Source organism: Orycteropus afer, unplaced genomic scaffold (assembly GCF_000298275.1).
Source record: "Orycteropus afer afer isolate SDZICR_OR568_19922 unplaced genomic scaffold, OryAfe1.0 scaffold00375, whole genome shotgun sequence".
Taxonomy (NCBI): Eukaryota; Metazoa; Chordata; class Mammalia; order Tubulidentata; family Orycteropodidae; genus Orycteropus; species Orycteropus afer.
The window spans coordinates 2,537,050-2,557,802 of record NW_006921962.1 but is presented as its reverse complement, the minus strand read 5'-3'; the positions used below and the strand labels follow the sequence as shown (position 1 = coordinate 2,557,802).

The 20,753-nt window shown below is 36.8% G+C and overlaps 1 protein-coding gene across 1 annotated transcript in view; it reads left to right on the top strand.

The window, feature by feature from the left end:
* OTOGL (otogelin like) overlaps positions 1-20,753 on the top strand; it is a 251,434-nt gene that overhangs the window by 32,722 nt on the left and 197,959 nt on the right. The window contains exons 11-17 of the mRNA XM_007953174.2: positions 2,711-2,817; positions 4,535-4,660; positions 6,685-6,793; positions 8,359-8,405; positions 8,860-9,005; positions 9,878-10,001; positions 12,942-13,119. Coding sequence (XP_007951365.2) covers positions 2,711-2,817; positions 4,535-4,660; positions 6,685-6,793; positions 8,359-8,405; positions 8,860-9,005; positions 9,878-10,001; positions 12,942-13,119 — 837 coding nt within the window. The remainder of the gene's footprint in view (positions 1-2,710; positions 2,818-4,534; positions 4,661-6,684; positions 6,794-8,358; positions 8,406-8,859; positions 9,006-9,877; positions 10,002-12,941; positions 13,120-20,753) is intronic.

The following is a 20,753-nucleotide window of genomic DNA, read 5'->3' as shown; positions in this document are numbered from 1 at the left end:
CTTCATTCTTCTTTGCTCTGGATGAGGAGAGACCCATCATTGCATCTAGATGGCAGCTTGCAAGCTTTTAAGATCCCACTCGCTACTCACCAAAGTAGGAGGTGAAACAGTGTTTTGTGTAGTATGTTATGCCAACTGAGCTTGATGTCCCCTGTGATTATGGTCCTGAGCACACAGGTTCAACTACTCAGTTCCTCTTGGTAGCTGGCTGTGAACAAGCAGTGACTACAACCTTGCTCCTTGTCAACTCTACTATACACCTGGGAATTCAGATCATACACATAAACTTATAGGACCGTTGTCTGCCAACCCTATACATGTTCTTGGGTATACTCCCCGCTTCATAGACATACCTAATACTTCAGCCTGTCCACCCATCTATCTAAAAATACAACATTCTTAAGGTTATTATCTTGTAAGATATTTAAATATTGAATTGGGGGTTTCATTTGGGTTGAAAAACAAGCCCACTACTTTGTTATAAACACTGCTTATTTTATAGATGCCTTGTTAATCTGGTTTGGGAATTGGTAGAACTCTTATAGTAAATGATTGTTTGGGGTAGTTTATAAAGTGATTATAAAAGCTAGAGATTATTTATTTTTGAATCAAAGTTTTAAAGTAATTAGCTTTAGTAATTTAAACTTGAAAGAATTCAAAATCTTATTTTAAATATTAGGTTAAAAGTTATTTATATAATCTTTCACAAATGCTTTAGGATATTATTACAAGGAACTTTAAGGAACAATGAACATATTTTTGGGATTATGGATTTTTAATCCAACATGTGCATTATAAGTAGCATGGTATCTTGGAAATAATTTTCACATTTGATGATTTTGTTGTGCTAAAGGAAGGTTGGGCAATCCTACTTCCGTAGTGATACTGCCTCGGAAACCCAAGGAGGGGTCGCTATGAGTCGGGGCCGACTCGACGGCACATAACAACAACAACAACAACAGGTTTTTTTTTAACTTTTTACTGTGATTTGGGTGAAATTTTGCAAAGCGGATTCATTTTACATTCAGCAGTTCATATTCGTTTTGTTTTGTGACACTGATTACATTGTCCACAGTGTAACAGCTCTCCTCCTACTTCCTCCCTGTGGTTACTCTTTCCCTTGCCTATGCATTCCTGCCTCCCTACCTTTCTCCCTGTGCAAAGGTTGCCCTTTTGCTCTCCCATGGTTGATTGTTCTAAGGAGTGCATCTCCCTGATGTAGATGATCAGCTTGTAGGCCTGTCTACAGTTTGGCTCAGAGTTAAGCCACAGGAGTGAGTTCAATTCCAGGCCTGAAGAGTGACAAGGGGCCACATCTCAGGGGTGTCACCAATTTCTATCCAACCAGTAAACCTGATCTCTTTTATGTTTTAAATTTCATTCCACATTTTTCTCCAACTCTATCCAGGATTTCCAATTTTAATTCCTTTCCAAGTGGTTGGCATTGGTATCTTGGTACCATCTACTTGTTCTGCTCTCAGGATTATATATAGGCTGGGGTTCTCATGGTCCATTAGTCCTTTGGACTAACTGTTTCCATGTGTCTTTGATTTTCTTCACTATTCTTTGCTCCAGATTAGGAGATACTAATAGTTGCATCTTAGATGGCCACTCACAAGCTTTTACGACCCCAGTCACTACTCACTGAAGTAAGATGTAGAACAGTATTTTTGTGTACTATGTTGTCATCATTGAGCTTGAAGTCCCCCATGACCATGGTCCCCAGCCTGCATGCCCAGAGACTCACTCCCTCAAAGTGCTTAGTTGTGACTAAGAAGGTATCCTAAGTTTGCTCCCCCCCCCATTAGCTTCATGCTGCATATGGACATTTTTATAGCACATACAAATGTGTAAGCAGGAGTATTGTCTACCAAACCTATGTATGGTTATGGGTATATTCCCATTCGCCTATGCATACCTGATCTTCCTGATTGTCTACTTGTGTATCCACTATAGATTGGCATTTGCTATTACTGATAATGAAGTATTGTGCATGTCATAGTATTTATCTTTATTGTCTGTACCTCTTATGCACCTCTCTGTATCTTCCTTTTCCTTACTGACATTGTGCTAGTCACATACTTTTGTTATATTGCTTTTCTTTCTACCCTTATCAACACTTGTCTCTTAACAATCCATATTTTTTCCCTTCCTTCCCTGGTAACCAGCAAAGAAAAGTCCTTTCCTATGTAAACCTTTCTTTGACTTTTTATAATAATGGACTAATACAATATTACTCTTTCTATGATTGACTTATTTCACCCAGTATAATGTCCTCCAAATTCATCCATATTATGAGGTGATTCATTGATGTTTTTATCATTGAAGATTTTTATCAATTATAATACAATTTATTAAAATCTAAAATATGGGTTGCTTTGGGGGCAACAAAAATACATGCAAGGATTATAATGAGAATGTCAAAATAGAAATCTTTTTTAATATAGATAATCTCTTGACTCAAATTATTGAAAGACTTTGATGAAAACAATGTTTCTAGACCATTGTAGTTGGGATTCCAAGTTTACATGTTTTCTACATTAGTGTGCTTAGTAGGGTATGTTATGAGAGACAAATGTGGGCATCAGTTAATTTTGGAGTCTTCACCAAACACTAAGCATTATTAGGGATCAGGAACTCAGAGACATAGTTTCTGTCAGTATTTCCTGTGTGATTCTGGCTCTACTTTATTTTTTCTATTACTTTCCAGAACTGATGATGATAATACTTATTGTCGAGCAGCCACGGAGTATGCAAGAGCCTGTTCTCATGCTGGCTACCCTATTCAAGACTGGAGAGATGACTTTCCAGCTTGCAGTATGTTTTGTTGTTTTCCAAGTCCTGTGTTGTTGTTAGGTGCCATCTAGTCAGTTCCAACTCAGCAACCCTATGTACCATAGGACAAAACACTGCCGTTCCTGCACCTTCCTAAAGTCTTTGCTGTGTTTGAGCCCATTATTGCAGTCACTGTGTCAATGCATATAGCTGAGGGTCTTCCTTTTTCACTGTCCCTCCACTTTATGAAGAATGATGTCCTTCTCCAGGGACTGGCCCCTCCTGATAACATGTCCAAAGTACATGTGATGAAGTCCTGCCATCTTCACTTCAAGGAACATTCTGGCTGTACATCTTCCAAGAAAGATTTGTTTGTTCTTCTGTCAGTCCATGATATATTCAATATTCTTCACCAATACGTAATTCAAAGGCATCTATTCCTCTTTGGTCTTCCTTTTTCACATGTAAAGAATGTGACTCAAAATGCCATGGCTTGGGTTAGGCACTCCTTGGTCTTCACAGTGACATAAAGAACTGAGGGTATTGAAGGAAGAAGTTCACACTGCACTGAAGACATTAGTATAAACAAGCCTCCTCAAATACCAATTGAGCTGTTACAGCATATGAATGCACTCTGGAAGTGCTGACACATCTATGCCAATAAATTTGAAAGACAGCTACCTGGCCAACTGACCAGAAGAGATTGATTTTTGTGCCTGTTTCAAATAAAGATGATCCAACAGAAGGCAAAAATTCTCAAAAAATATTAATATCACATGCAAGCAAAATTTTGCTAAAAAACAATTAAAAAATTGTTGCAACAGTACATAGACTGGGAATTGCCAGAAATTCAAGCCATATTTGGAGGAGGATGTGGAATGAGGGATATCATTGCTGATGATGGATCTTGGCTGAAAGCAAAGAATATCAGAAAGATATTTACCTGTGTTTTATTGACTATTCAAAAGCAATCAACCGTGTGGATCATAATAGATTATAGATAACACTGTGAGGAATGGGAATTCCAGAACACTTCATTGTGCTCATTCAGAACCTGTGCATAGACAAAGAGGCTATCGTTCAAACAGAACAAGGGGATACTGAGTGGTTTAAAATGAGAAAAGGTGTGCATCAGGGTTGTATCCTTTCACCATACTTATTCAGTCTGTATGCTGAGCAAATAATCTAAGAAACTGGACTATATGAAGAAGAATGTGGCATCAAGATGGAGGAAGACTAGTTAACAGCTTGTGATATGCAGATGACACAATCTTGTTTGCTGAAAGTGAAGATGACTTGAAGCACTTAATGATGAAGATCAAAGACTTCAGTCTTCAGTATGGATTACACCTCAAAACAAAAATCCTCCAAAGTGGATCAATAAGCAACATGATGTTAGAGAACATATTGAAGTTGTCAAAGATTTCATTTTACTTGGATCCATAGGTGATGCCCATGAAAGCAGCTGTCCAGAAATCAAGCAATGTGTTACATTGGGCAAATGTGCTGCAAAAGACCTCTTTAAAGGGTTAAAAAGCAAAGCTGTCACTTTGAGGACTAAGTCCTGTGTACTTCTGTTACTTTTAGACTATCCTGGTACTGGAAACTTATCAGTACTCAAAATTAATGATTTGCAAATATTCGTTGTTGATGTAATAGTAAGTGATTTGTAAACTTGGATACTTTTTGAAATACGGTAATAATTTTTGAAAGAGAGGTGAATGAAGTTGACTTACTGTTCCCTTTTTTCTCATTTTAGCTGATAAATGTGATGATAGCTTTGTCCATCGGGATTGTATCAGTTGTTGCCCACCAACCTGCACATTTGAAAAGGAATGTCTTGGGAGCAATCTCCATTGTCTTGATGGTTGTTACTGTCCAGATGGTAAGTGCCTCATTTTTGCCTCATGCCGACTGTTACTCAGTGTTCTGAGATTAATCTCCGATGTCTTCCCCATGCCATTAGCATTGCTGCAATTTTTTACTCTTTTAGAATTTGACACTTGAAATGATAAGGAGCAATGTCTGTTTGTCTTTAATAAAAGGTTCATTTCCTTGTAGGTTTCCCAGAGAATTTGGAATCTAGAAACCTGAAAGTATATATGGCAAATATTTCATAATTTCTTTTCTTGCTTTTTCAAAGATGAAAGTATCCAGAGAAGGTCTTCACATTTTTCTAGCATAAGATTTTTAGCCCTGAATATAGTTTTATTATGCAAAAGGTCTTGCATGGATATTTTTTCCTTTTGTGATTATTTCACGTATTGTTTGCCCAAGCCATAATTGTTTTATACCCCCTCTGCTCTTAGTCATATTCTATCCATCTTCCAAGACTTAAATAAAGTTCTTCCTCTATTTTAAGACTTTTCCTAGGTACTCTGATTTTCTGAATTTCTCTAATATACATTTTCTGTACCATATTAATTAGTTCTCATTAAATGTTCTCTTAAATTTATCTTAAATTTTTCATGTTAACATAACTCCACAAATATTTATTGAGTAACTTCTACAGGCTTCTTATTATACTAGATGTAGGGGATGCAAAGATGAACAATTCCTGTGTTCTATATGTGAAGGGCATATTTCTTGAGATCAAGGATTGAAAGTGATAATATTGTGCACTGGATCTAAAGTAATGCTGAAGACTTAAGAAATTATTAACCAAGGTGAAAGTCTGAGAGATTAAGTCCTGAAATCATGAAATTTGTATTCATATCTTTATGAATGTAAATTTTCTGTATGATACCAAATCAGATGATATCCTTTATCTTACATTTTTTCCATAGTTAAAGTATGTTATAGTAAACATGATTTATGAAACACTTGAATGTCCTCTAGATAAATACTGTTTAAAATAAAAAAAATCAAGTAAATAACACTATTTCATCACATCTATATTGCTATTTATATCAACTTCAGATTAGCATCGCTGAGAAACAGAACTAATAATTGATGGCCAGCTGTTTTTCCCCTAAGTTATCTAATCTTTCAGTTATCATAAAACTGAGACTCAGATAGACAAAAACTACCATAGTAAGTGATAGAGGTGGATTTAAATTTTGGACTACCTCTGCTGTAATAATAGATATTTATATAGGCAATTGAGGATTTATTCCAACACTTGTTTTTACAGATTAAAAAAAAATAGAATACCAGATATAGTTGATGATTTTTCTAAGCTCATGTAGTTCGAACCCAGATCTATTGACCTTAGACCATTGTTCAGTCAGTGCTACTCAAAGTATGGTCTGTAGACCAGTGCCAGTTCTGAACTTGCATTACCAGTCAACAGTGAGATGAAAAGTTTGTATAAGAATGTAAGTCTATACTCCAAAATATAAACCAAGGCTCCTTCCTCTAGGAAGTCTTGTTATAAAAAAAGAAAAAGATCAGTTGAAGAAAACTATGTACTTTGTAACATGGTTGATTTAAGCTCTAGCCAATCTCTTATACTTGTTTCAGATAATGACAAATGCAGTTCACTGAAGTGACCCATTGAGCAGTGCTGTCTACCTCTTTATTATCTGTCTGACTATAGTGTAAGTCTGTCTCATCTCAGAATAAATGGAGATTTAAACAATGAAATATTCTCTCCTCCTTTTCCTCTCCTCTCAAAAGCAAGAAAATTTGTTAAGGTATCAGTTTGCTGAATGGTCAACTTTTAGTTTTTGATGGCATATTGTGGGATAAGGAAGTTGAAAACCACTGGAAATAGACTCTTAAATAAGGTACGACTGATTGAGACAGAGCTAGGTTGTGGGTAACCTTCCTGAAAGTAAAGAATTTATATCCTTATCACCTAGTGCAAGCAAGCATGTGTTCAACAAAACTTGAGTGTATTATTAATTTTAAAAAAATATAATCTTTATTATTTCTTTATAAAATTTGATTAATATTTTTCTTAAATAGGCCTCATAATGGACAATGGAACTTGCATCTCCCTGGAAAATTGCCCATGTATTTTTCATGGATTAGCTTATTCAGTTGGTTCAAAAATTGAACAAGAATGTACTGAATGGTATGTGATCAACGTACAGACAATTATTTCTGCTTACCTGACTAGCTGACACTTTAACATGACAAATGCTTAAAAGAGTATACTTATTATTGATTTTCTTCCAAAAACTTCAAGACATGATTTACATTTTATTTAGACTCCATGAAGCGGGGGGGGGGGGGGCATCTATATTTTCTAGTATGATGTAAGTCTTATTACTTCTTTGGTATTTCCATAAAATCTTATACCCGTGTAATGTGTCTGTTGCATTTTCTTATTATTTGTAATCACTAACTTGAAGATATATTTAGAATTTACTGGTGCTGCTGGGCCTCTCTACTGTACTTTAAAAAATTACTCTTTGTACCACTAATATTTGGCCATGAATAAAAACATTTAGAATTTATTAAATTAGCTAAAGTAAGACTATTGCAAAATATGATATACCTCCTGTAGAATTGCAAGAAGAAACTAAAATCTAAATGTCATCATTGATGTTATTACTCATTGTCAGTATGTATAAGTGAAGGGAGAGTGGATCACTAACCATGTTCTTAATGCTGATTTGAGTTCCTGACTTGCAGGTACTCTGTTTCTTTCCTCCAAATCTCAGGTCTACTTTGTGAGAGTGGAAGGGAGAATTTATCTTACATGAGAGGACATGTCTTTTCTCTCTTTTATGTCTTATGAGCCTCAAAATCAATTTTCTTAATTTGGACATTAGTAGGAGAGAAAACGTATTAATCTTCATACTCTAACTATATAGTCAAATACGTTTTTGTGTATAACTTATTTTTATTATTTATGTTTGTTGTTCTTGGGACTCTATGATACTCAACATACATCAATCCAACAATTTGTATGGGTACAGTTCAGTGACGCTGATTACAGTCTTTGAGTTGGGCAAATGTTCTCCTTCTTTTCCAAGTTGTTCCTTCTCTATAAACTCACTGCCCCCTAAGTTTCCTATCTAATCTTTTGAATCACTGTTGTAATTTTGATTGCATGTAGCTAGATCTTAAAAGAGCACATTATTCAAGGTAGAAATTTTTACTAGTCAAGCTAGACTACTGTTTTGTTTTAAGAACACTTCATGGGATATTTTTGGTTTAAAGTTTGAAGATTATCTCAGAGCAATAGTTTCAGAATTCATCCAGCCTCCATGGCTTAAGAATATCTATATCCTATGAAAATTTGAAATTATGGTCTGCATTATCCCCATTTTGTTCAGGATTATATGTGACTTTTTTTTTTTTTTTTAAAGTCTGATTGTTGAGAGAAGGGCATAAAAGAGAAATCCTTTGTTTACCTAACATTTTGTTCTTGGTGATTCTGTTCTCCTCTTGTATCATCTTTGGCAATGTTTAAGTGTGATATGTAATAGATAATAATTTCGGTAACAACCAACCAGTTATCCGTCTTTTGAGGTTTTGCAGAGATATTTTTCAAGTCAAGACAATCTTTACCAGTCCAAACTAATGAACCTGTGAACATGATATATTTTGATATATTAATCAACACACTGATGCAAACATTGACATAGTTTCTCAATACCAGTAGATTAACATTTTTAAAATTTCATTTAGTGTCTGTGTTGGTGGAATTTGGAACTGTACTGAACATGACTGTCCAGGTAATCATTTAAAATATATTTTTATGAGATATTTTCTTTAATGTAGAGGTGAATGTAGCATTATTTTTAATGAAGATACTTCATACTTATCAATAGATATAATGATGCATCAATGAAGGTTGTTCAAAGAATAAATGGAAAATTGAATAAATGGTAACTGAGCAGGCCAATTTGGTAAAAATTCATTTAAACAGTTCAAATACTACAAAGCTTAAAAATAGTGTGGAAGAGCTATCATTTAACAAATTATAAATTAATTTTAATAATATAATTTAATCTAGTAATTTTTCAAGCCAGTAAATTTTAGAATTTCTTTTTGATATATGATAATTTATTCTAAGATGATGTCCTACTTTTTAAGGAAGTAGGAATGTAATTTCTTCCTTCTTCTCTTCTTCCTTCTCAATCTATCTCTTCCTGCTTGCCCTCCCCACACACACACCTTTTTTTGTAGTTCAATGCTCTGTTGTGGGTGATTCTCATTTTACAACTTTTGATGGTCGGCATTATTCTTTCATTGGCATATGCCAGTATATCCTTCTGAAAGGCACTGGAAAAGACAGATTCACAATCACTTTACAGAAAGCTCCCTGTGAGCAGGTAAGGAAAATACCTTTCTTTAATCTCAAAGTGACTGGAGGTATCCACATTTTTTGGGGAGAGGCTCAAACTTTTTACCTAGATTAATAATAATAACATAAATGGCTATAGTTATTTTCTTTACAACTAAGATAGTATTGGTTGTTAAGATGTGCCATTGTTTTATATACTATAATGAAAAAAAATGCTGATGATTAATCTATGACACGTCATTGATTCTGCTATACCCTCATTTTTGTTAAAATGTGAAAACAAATATGTGTCATAGATTAGATGAACTACTGTATATTTAATTGCAGTTTTTTTTTCTAAGTGACATTTTCTATGTGTCATTTATGGACATTAAATGCATGATTGCATAATGGAGCTAAATTTTAATGTGATGATTTTTGACAGGATTGAACAGATTTCATATCATTCCAAACACATAGGATGATTTCTTATCATGCTGGAAAACTTATTTTAGGTTTTTTTCTTGAAATAAAAAGCACAGCAATAGTTTGTAAACAGAAAACTAAGATCTTTTATTCATTCATTTCTTTAAATCAGCTTGTCAAAATTTTGCCTAAATCTTTAATTTACTAGTTTTATTTTAAGATGTTATTTCTACTGGAAGTTCTGAAATATTTTCTTTCTGCTTGATTTTTTTCTTTGCAATATGTCAGAGTCTGAATTAATTTTCTACATAGAATCCTAATTCTCTTGGTTATTGTTATTGTATATTTTTATGTTTAATATACCAATTAAATAGACAAGTGAATGTGCTATGGAAAACATAATTATTGGAATTTTATTAGAAACTTTTAAAATTTATTTGTCTCTGTCTCCATCTCTCCCTCACTCCTTTAATTGGTAATTTGATTTTTATGCAGAACCTTGGCTTGGTATGCCTTCATTCCATAACTCTAATTCTGGAGGATGATTTTAGCAAACAAGTAACACTTAGTAGGGGAGGACAAATCCTGACTAGCCCTAATCAAGGCCTCAATCTGAATGGTAAGAAGCAAAACTGATACACTTTCTTTCCATGAACAATAAACACAAAACACTGAAAAAACTCACTGCTGTTGAGTTGGAAGGCAGTATCACTGCAGAAGTAGATTGCCCCATCTTCCCTCCAAAGAGTGACAGGGTCTTTTCCTATTGGTTGACTAATCCAACCTTTGTGGAGTTTCTATGCAAAACTAGATCCTCTGCTAGAGATAGTGGAGATATCATGTTTATAGAACCTAATATACACTTTGAATGGTACAGAGTTCAGAAGAGGAGAGAGACGAGCATCCAGCCACTTACAATCAAATATGATGAACTTGAAACTGTGCATAGGGATTTTGGAAGTCTAAATGGGGAGCAGCCCCACTAGCCTTGGGGAGGAATGTGCACCAGGTGTTTTCTAAAAGAGGTGATATCTCATTGGACATTTAAAACAGGAACTACCCAGATGAAGAAGGTGGGGTAAGTGTTCCATGAAGAGCAAGGAGGTATGAAAATGTGCAGTATGTTCAGGGGAAACTGTAACTAGTTTGGCACTGCTTTAGCATTAAGAGGATAATGGAGAGTATCAGAAGAGGAGATGAAGGAAGAAGCAGTGATGAGATTAGGGAAGGCCTTATGCATAGGCTGTGATACCTTGTGATTTTTCTGGGACAGGCCTGTGTTCCAGAATATTTGTAATAATACTGTCACTCTCAGAAATTTCCCAGTTTATATTACAAATTACACAATCCCCCTATTCAGATGTCATGCTAAGGAATTTGAACTTGATCATGCACGAAGCTGAACCATATGAAATTGCCATTATTTGGCCATTTTTTACGTAAAAGACCAAATTTAAAGAAGACTGACGTAGAACTTTTTTGTTAATAAAATTATGATAACAGTGCAACAGTGTGGAAGTAGATTTGAGAGATGATAGGAGATGTGGAGAACAGTTAGGATGTTATTAAAGTAGGACATGCAAAGAATGAGGAAGAACAGACCTTGGGTGGGGACAGTAAAGATGGACAAAAGAGGATAGATTGAAAGAATGTTTAGGAAAAAAAATTGACTTCAACTTAGTGATTGTTTGAATTGGGGTTACATGCAGTGAGGGTAGTGAGGGAGATGGAATGATCAGAGAATGATTCTCTGGTTACTGGCTTTGGTGACCAGGTTGATGATAGAGACTGTGACAAGGACACCAGACAGATGAACAACAACACTTTCTTTCTTTTTTTTAAAAGTAACACTTTATTAAGAGCTCTAGTGGCCTAGTGGCTAAGGCATAGGACTGCTAACCGGAAGGCTGGTGGCTCAAACTCATGAAGCACTTCCCAGAAGGAAGGTTGGGCAATCTACTGCCGTAGAGATATCACCTCAGAAACCCAAGGAGGGGTCGCTATGAGTCGAATCTGACTTGATGGCAGTGAGTTTTGTTTTGGAATACTTTATTATGATTTAGGTTGAAGTTTACAGAGCAAATTAGTTTTCTATTCAACAGTTTATACACAGCTTGCTTTATAACATTGGTTGCAATCCCCTCCATGTGCAAGCACACACCCAACTTCCTCCCTGGGTTTCTTGTTTCCATTTACCCATCTTTCCTGCTCCTACTTGCCTTCTGAACTTTAGTTTTGGGCAAATGGTACCATTTTGGTCTTGTATAGTTGATTGTCCTGAGGTGGATATTCCTTTTGAGTGTTACTGCTCACTTTATTAAAAAAAAAAAAAAAACAACTCACCACTGTGGAGTCAGATCCTACTCATAGTGGCACCTCCTTAAGTTTCCAAGACAGTATCACTACAGAAGTAGATCACCCAATCTTTCTTCTGAGGAGTGGCTGGTAGGTTTGAAGCACTAACCTTCTGGTTAGCAGTCAAATGCCTTAGACACTACCTGTCTATTGTTTGGCTATAATGTGATCTTCAGGAGTGGTTTTAGTTTGAAGTTTGAAGGGTGTTTAAGCACCATAGTCTCAGGGGTTCCTGCAGACTCTGTCAGACCAGTAAGTTAGGTCTTATTTATGAATTTGAATTTTGTTCTACATTTTTTTTTTCCAATTCTGTGCAGGACCTACTATTGTGATACTAGTCAGAACAGTCTATAATGGTAGTCAGGCATATAATTCTTCCGGTCTCAGGCTATGGAAGCTGTGGTTTATGTCCATTAGTCCTTTGGACTAACAGTTTCCTTGAGTCCTTGGTTTTCTTCATTCTTTGTGCTGCATGGGAAGAGATCAATTGTTATGTATGGGGAAGAACAACACTTCTGATGGCAAAAGTCATCAGTTTAGTTTTGAACAAAAGTCTCTCAAGGTGTCTCATAAAATGGTGTTGGTCAAGTGCTGTGTTTCCCTTTTTGCTAACAGTATCAAGAGAATGAGGAATTATTGACAAAAGTGCTAATTCATTTTGGAATCATGACCAGTTTTTTTGGAAAAATTATTTACACACACACACACACACACGTGCACACACGGATTTAAAGAAAGGAGATTTTTAATTGTCTATGGATAATGTCATGAGATACTTGTCAACTGAAATTGTATGTTGATCTTAGTCTATTCAAAATATAGGGAGCTCTGGTGGCATGCCTAAGGCATTTGACTACTAAACAGAAGGTTGGTAGTTCAAACCTATCAGCCACTCCTGGGAAGGAAGATTGGGCAATCTACTTTTGTAGAGATACTGCCTTGGAAACTGAAGGAGGGGTTGATAAGAGTCTCCTGAAAACTGAAAAGGGAGGAGGAGAGGAAGGAAAATGGATAAAAGGCAGCAGGCACAAAAAGGCAAAAAATGGGCCCTAGAGGCTGGGGCAGAAATAATGGGCTGCAATCCTGGTTCCCTTACTTCATGGGAGAAGTGTCTTGGGAGGAGAGTCTTGATGTTGTACTCTAGCATTTCTGAGTATTGCCTGTGAATCTCCAAACTGTCTTATGTATGTTCTTTTTCCTGTAGGAATTGTTGAAATTAAAACTCTGTCATCCTTATTTATTCTTCTAAAAACCACATTTGGTTTAAAGATCCTGTTTGCTATAGATGGGGAAAGAATTTATATCCAGCTCACTAGTGCATGGAAAAGAAGAACATTAGGTCTGTGTGGCACTTTTAATGGAAACATAAGGGATGATTTTCTGTAAGTATGATTTCTAGATAGCTAAAATGATTTAATGACTAGTAATTTAGAGGATATAAATTCTTTCATTTAAAAATGTTTACTTACCTAATGATAGCTTATCAGTCATTGTTCCAAAAACTTTACATGAATCATCATGTTTAAACTTTATAATAATCACCTGACTAGTATCTCTGCTTCACAGATAAGGAAACTAACCAGGGTTACAAAGTGACAAATCAACCACCCAAGGTTATGTAGTTAACAAATAGTGGAGCCACGTTTTCAACCAAGGCAGTGTGATTCAGAGCTTGTGTGTTCACCATGACCCTTCACTCTCTTGACACATATCAAGCTTAACATTATTTTATTTTTGAAAAGCCACTGCCTTTAGAAAAATCTCAATATTACTTAGTATTAATTGTGGTAAATAAAAAATAATGACATCCTTTGGTATTGATACCTCTAATGTGTAGCGTAGTGCCTAAGGCACTTGACTGCTAACCAAAAGGTTGGCGGTTCAAACCCACCAGTCACTCCGTGGAAGGAAGGTTGGGTAATCTACTTCTGTAGTGATTCCACTTCGGAAACCCAAGGAGGGGTTGCTATGAGTGGAGGTTGACTTGACGGCACATAACAACAACAACAACAACGTGACATTTTGGCCTCTAAGTTAATTGGGTTGTGTTATAGTTGGTCTTTCATTGGAAAGAAAGCAATAATGGAAGAACTATACTTTTCTACCACTTGTATTGATAAAACTCTTTTCACATACATGAAAAAGAAGCAGTGTATAATTGAATGTAAATGCTTTCAGCACCTGTTATTGTGCTAAGTACTGTGTGGCACTTCAAGCAGGAAAAGACATGGTTCCCATCCTCAAAGAGCTTATATTGCAGTTTGATCAATTGGGAGGGGTAACAACCTTTAAGAAACAATAGCTGTTAAGAAAAGCATTAATCCACTGTGTGTGTGTGTGTGTGTATGAAGCTCTGGTGATGTACTGGTTGAGGCATGTGGCTGCTAGCCAAAAGATCAGTGTCTGAAACCACCAGGTGCTCTGTGGAAGAAGATGAGGCAATCTGCTTCAGTATGTAAAGATTTATAGCTGTGGAAACCCAATGGAGATCACCAAGAGTCAGAATCAATTCTATGGCAGTGAATTTGGCTTGAGTGCATATATACAGATACACATGTAATTTAAAAATTAAGCATTAAACTGTGACTATAAATACAGCAGGAATTTAGAGCAGGTAAAAATCAGTGTGTACTCGGGTAACCAGGGTACATTTATGGAGAAGATATTCTCCAAATACTGTGCTTTCTTAAAAACAACAACAACAAGTGTGTGTGTGTGTGTACATATATCTCCACCACTCATCTGTCAGTTTGTCATTCTGTGGTGGCTTGCATGTTGCTGTGAGGCTGGAGGCTATGCTACCAGTATTTCAAATACCAGCAGGGTCACCCATGGTGGACAGGTTTCAGTGGAGCTTTGAGACTAAGACAGACTCAGAAGAAGGAAGGGGCCATCACTCTCAAAGAATTGGCCAGTGAAGCCCTTATGAATAGCAGTGAAACACTGTTTGTTGTGTTACTAGAAAACTTTATGAATAGCCCTGAAACTTTTTCTGATGTAGTGCCAGAAGATGAGACCCTCAAGTCAGAAGGCACTCAAGGTATGAATGGGGAAGAGCTTCTTTCTCAAAGTAGAGTTGACCTTAACGATGTGGAAGGAGTGTTTTCCGGACCTCAATTTTTTTTTTTTTTTTAATTGTGCTCTAGGTGTAAATTTATAGAGCAGAATTTGTTTTACATTGAACATTTTGGGTAGATTTGGTTTCACTCCCCAGTTACCACTTTCTTCCCCTCCCTTCCCAGTACTCCCCACCCCCCCCACGCACTTCTTAGTTATGCACTCCTGTCTGTCCAGTTTTTCCTCCATGTGACTATTGCTCCTCTGGTGCCCGATGGCCGATTGCTCCAAGGGATGTATCTCTGTAGGGTAGGTGGGTACATCACCCTGGGTTGAGTGTTCTGCATGTCTTATTTACTCTTGGGCTGAGAGCCAGCCCTTGAGAGTGAGTTTTATCCCAGGCCCCATGTATATCCCAGGGCTATAGTCTTGGTGGTTCCACCAGATTCCATCCAACCAGTAATTCAGTCATTATTGTGTTTTTGGATTTTGTTCCATGTTTTTCCTCCCACTATATCCAGGATCTCCAGTTTTAATCCCTTCCTGAGTGGTTGGCATTCATAGCTGGGCACCATCTAGTTCTTCTGGTCTCAAGGTCCATCGTGTCCTAGGGCTGACTGTTTCCAAATGCCTTGGTTTTCTTCACTCTTCTTTGCTTCCGACAATAAGGGACCATTAGCTGCATCTTATGTGGCCGCTCGAAAGTGTTTAAGACCTTAGTCACTACTTAGCAAAGCAGGTTGTAGAACAAGATTTTTATGTATTTTGTTGTTCCAATTGAGTCTGGTGTCCCCTAAAACTATGGTCTTGAGTAGGCAGATTGGTGGATCTCTCTCCCATAGTGTCTGGCTGTCTATGAGAGATTGCTCTTGCAATAATGAACTAATACTATATTTGTCCTTCTGTGTGTCCTTATTTCACTCAACCTAATGTCCTCCAAGTTCATCCATGCTATGCAGTGTTTTGCAGATTCTACATTATTCTTTAGGATTGCACAATATTCCATTGTGCATATGTGGCATAGTTTGGTTATCCATTCTTCTGTTGATGGACACCTCAGTTGTTTCCTTCTTTTGGCTACTGCAAATAGTGCTGTGATAAACATGGGTATGCATTTATCTGTTCTTGTCCTGGCTGTCACTTCTTTAGGATATATACCTAATAATGGAATGGCTGGGTCCAATGGTATTTCTAATTCCAACTTTTTAAGGAATTGCTATACAGCTTTCCACAGTGGTTTTATCATCTGACGTTCCCATCAGCAGTGTATGAGAGTCCCAATTTATCCACACCCTCGCCAGCATTTGTTATTTTCTGTCTTGTTGAACTTTGCTATTAGTGTTGGGGTGAGATGGTATCTCATTGTTGTTTTGATTTGCATCTCTCTGATGGCTAATGATTGTGAGCATTTCTTCATGTATTTGTGGTCTGCCTGAATATCCTCTTTGGTGAAGTGTCTATTCATGTTTTCTACCCATTTTTTAATTGGATTTTTAAGCTTTTTGGTGTTGAAGTGTTGGAGTTTTCTATAAATTTTAGAGATAAGTCCCTTGTCAGATATGTTGTTGCAGAATATCTTTTCCCAATCTGTATGTTCTTTTTTTACTCTTTTGGCAGTATAATTATCAACAAGTATGATTTTGTTGCTGTCATTTTGTTATGTGCTTTTTTGTGGTGTTGCTGATTTCTTAGTTCTGCATAATTTTTTGTGCTGAACTCATTTTATGAATCATGTTATCACTTCCTTCATTGTTATTGTTTTAGTATTTGCTAAATATTTGTGCTGGTCTTCTTTTTTAGTTTGATGTGAAGGTTTATCATTTTTCTTTGAGGTTACTCTGTGGTTTATAATTTTCTTCCCAAGTTTAGAACAGTCAGTTCTATCTTGCAGTTGTTTCGACTTCCCTACCATCAAATGGTATTTCTATTTTCAGTATTTTAAAGAAACACAGTATCATTTGCCACAATGGTTGTACCATTTTACGGTCCCACTAGCAGTGTATGAGAGTTCCAATCTCTCCACAGCCTTGCCAGCATTTGTTATTTTCTGTCCTGTTGAACTTTGCTATTATTGCTTGGGTGAGGTGATGTCTCATTGTTGTTTTGATTTGTATCTTTCTAATAGCTAATGGGGAGCTCTGATAGCATAGTGGCTAAGGCACTTGACTGCTAACCAGAAGGCTGGCGGTTCAAATCCACCAGCCACTCTTCAGAAGGAAGATGGGGCAATCTACTTCCGTAGTGATACTGCCTTGGAAACCCAAGGAGGGGTTGCTATGAGTCGGGTCCAACTCGACGGCACATAACAACAACAACAACAATAGCTAATGACTGTGAACAATTTCTCATGTATTTGTTGACCACCACCATATCATCTTTAGTGAAGTGTCTGTTCATATCCCTTGCCCATTTTTGAATTGGATTGTTGGTTTTTTTTGATGTTGAGATATTGAAGATTTTATAGGTTTGAAGATAAGTCCTTTGTCAGATATGTCATAGGCAAATAGTTTCTCCAAATCTGTACTTTCATTTTTACACTTTTGATGAAGTCTTTCAATGTGTATAAGAATTTAATTTTTAAAATGAGACCTCCCTTTCTTATGTGGCACAATTCAAAATGGGAAGAAACAGCTGCAAACATCTTTAATAATCAGAACATGGAATGTACCAAGTATAAATCTAGGAAAATTAGAAGTTATCAAAAATGAAATAGAATGCATAAAGATTGATATCCTAGGCATTAGTGAGTTGAAATGCCTGATTTTGGCCATTTTGAATCAGAAAACCAAATCATCTATTATGCTGGAAATAACAAATTGAAGAGGAATGGTGTGGCATTCATCATCACAAAGAATGTCTCAAGTACAATGCTGTCAGTGATAGGATAATACCCATAGGCCTCGATGGCAGTCAGTTAGTCAGTACATGGAAGGCCAGTTAATACTACTATTATTCAAATTTATGCAACCACCAAAGCCAAAGGTGAGGAAATTGAAGATTTTTACCAACTTCTACAGTCTGAAATTGACCAAAAATGCATTCAAGTTGTGTTGATTATTACTGGTGATTGGAAGGCAAAAGTCAGAAACAAAGAAAAATCATCAGTAGTTGGAAAATATGGCCTTGGTGATAGAAATGACACTGGATATTGCATGATAGAATTTTGAAAAGCCAATAATTTATTCATTGCAAATACCTTTTACAACAACATAAATGGTGGCTATACATGTGGACTTTGCCAGATGGAGTACACAGAAGTCTGATTGATTCCATCTGTGGAAAGAGGCAATGGAGTAGCTCAGTATCTTCAGCCAAAACAAAGCTGGGAAGTGACTTTAAAAAAGATCACCAACTACTCATATGCAAGTTGAAGTTGAAGTTGAAGACAATTAAAACAAGTACATGAGAGCCAAAATAGGACATTGATTATATCCCACCTGAATTTAGAGACCATCTAAAGAACAGATTAGATCCATTGAACACCAGTGACTGAAAACCAGAGGAATTGTGGGATGACATCAAGAGCATCATCCATGAAGAAAGAAAAAGTTCATTAAAAAGAGAGGAAAAGAAGAAATGACCAAAAATGGATGTCAGAAGAGACTCTAAAACTTGCCCTTGAGCTGACAGTAGCTAAAGAAAATGGAAGAAATGACAACATAAAAGACCTGAACAGATTTCAAAGAGCAGCTCAAGAAGACAAAGTCAATTATAATGAAATGTGCAAAGACCTGGAGTTAGAAAACCAAAAAGGGAGAACACACTTGGCATTTCTCAAGCTGAAGGAACTGAAGAAAAAAAATAGAAGTCTTGATTTACAATATTGAAAAATTCTATGGGCAAAATATTGAGTGATTCAGGAAACATAAAGAGAATATGGAAGGAATACAGGAACTGTACTAAAAAGAATTGGTCAATGATCATCCATTTCAGGAGGTGGCATATGATTAAGAGCAAAAATATTGAAGGAAGAAGTCAAAGCTTCACTGAAGGAATTGGCAAAAAGCAAAGCTCCAGGAATTGTTGGAATACCCATTGAGATGTTTCAACAAACAGATTCTGTGCTGGAGGCACTTACTCATCTATGCCAAGAAATCTGGCCAACTGACCAGAAGAAATCCATATTTGTAACCATTCCAAAGAAAGGTGATCAATAGAATGTAGAAATTATCAAATAACATCTTAATATCAAACACAAGTAGAAGTTTGCTGAAGATAATTAAAAAACAGCTGCAGTAATATATTGATAGAGAATTTCCAGAAATGCAAGCCGGATTTAGAAGAGGATGTGGAATGAAGGATATCATTGCTGATGTCAGATGGATCTTAGCTGAAAGCAAAGATTACCAGAAAAATGTTCACTTGTGTTTCATGGACTATGCAAAAGCATTCAACTATGTGGATCATAACAAATTATGCTTAACATTGAGAAGAATGGGAATTCCAGAACACTTAATTGTGCTCATGAAGAGCCTGTATTATTGCTGTTGTTCAAATAGAACAAGGAGATACTGCATGATTTAAAATCAGGAAAGGAGGGCATGAGGGTTGTATCCTTTCACCATACTTATTCAATCTCTCTGCTGAGCAAATAATCCAAGAAGCTGGACTACATGAAGGAGAATGTGGCATCAGGATTGGAGGAAGATTCATTAACAACCTGAGATATGCAGATGACACCACCTTGCTTGGTGAAAATGAAGATGACTTGAAGCACTTACTGATGAAGATTAAAGATTATAGTCTGTAGTATAGATTGCACTTCAACACAAAGAAAACAAAAATCCTCACAACTGGAGCAATATGCAGCATCATGATAAATGGAGAGAAGTTTGAAGTTGTCAAAGACTTCATATTACTCGGTTCCACAACCAACACCAATGGCAGCAGCAATCAGAAAATCAGACAAGGTATTGCGTAGTCTGCTGCAAAAGGTCTCTTTAAAGTGCTGAAGAGCAAAGATGTCTCTTTGAAGATTAAAGTGTGCCTAACCCAAGCCAGACAGGTGAGGAGAGAGAACCCAGGCACGCCCAAAGCAGCAGGGCGGGAGAGCGGGAGAAAGGGGATACAAAGCCAGGAACCCGGACAGGAGCAGTCAGCCACAGGAATCCAGGTGAGGAGAGGGAACTCAGGCATGCCCAAAGCAGCAGGGCAGGAGAGCAGGAGTAAGGGGATTAAAATGCCCAGGAATCCAGACAGAGGAGGAGTCAGCTGCAGGGACCCAGGTAAGGGTGGTACGAGAGGTTTCCAACAGGGAGACAAACTTGTCTGTCGGTTTGTCCTATTGTGGTGACATGCTGATGTGAGTTTTGAAGCTGAGCCACTGGTGTTTCAAACCCAGCCGGATGCAAATGGTGTACAAGTATCAGCCCAGCTTACACACTGAGACAAACTAGGAAGAAGGAAGAGGCCATCCACTTAAAGAATTGGGCAGGGAAAACCTCATGAATAATAAAGAAACATTGTTTGATACATTACCGTGCAACTTTATGAATAGTCCGGTTAGGTTAGAAGACTCTCAAAATAGGACTGGGAAAGAGCTGCATCATCTGAGTAAACCCAGCCTTATTCCTGTGGATAAGGCAAAGCTTCGAGACTTTCATTTGCTGATGTGGCACCACTCAAATTGAAGAGAAACAGCTGCACACATCCATTAATCATTGGAACATGGAATGTATGATGTATGAATCTAGGAAAATTGGAAGTTGTCAAAAATGAAATGGAACGCATAAAGGTTGATATCCTCGGCATTAGTGAGCTGAAATGGACTGGTTTTGGCCATTTTGAATCCGACAACCATGTGATCTACTATGCTGGGAATGACAGTTTGAAAAGGAATGGCGTGGCATTCATCATCACAAAGAATGTTTCAAGATCTGTCCTGAAGTACAATGCTGTCAGTGATAGGATAATATCCATACACCTACAAGGAAGACCCATTAATATGGCTGTTATTCAA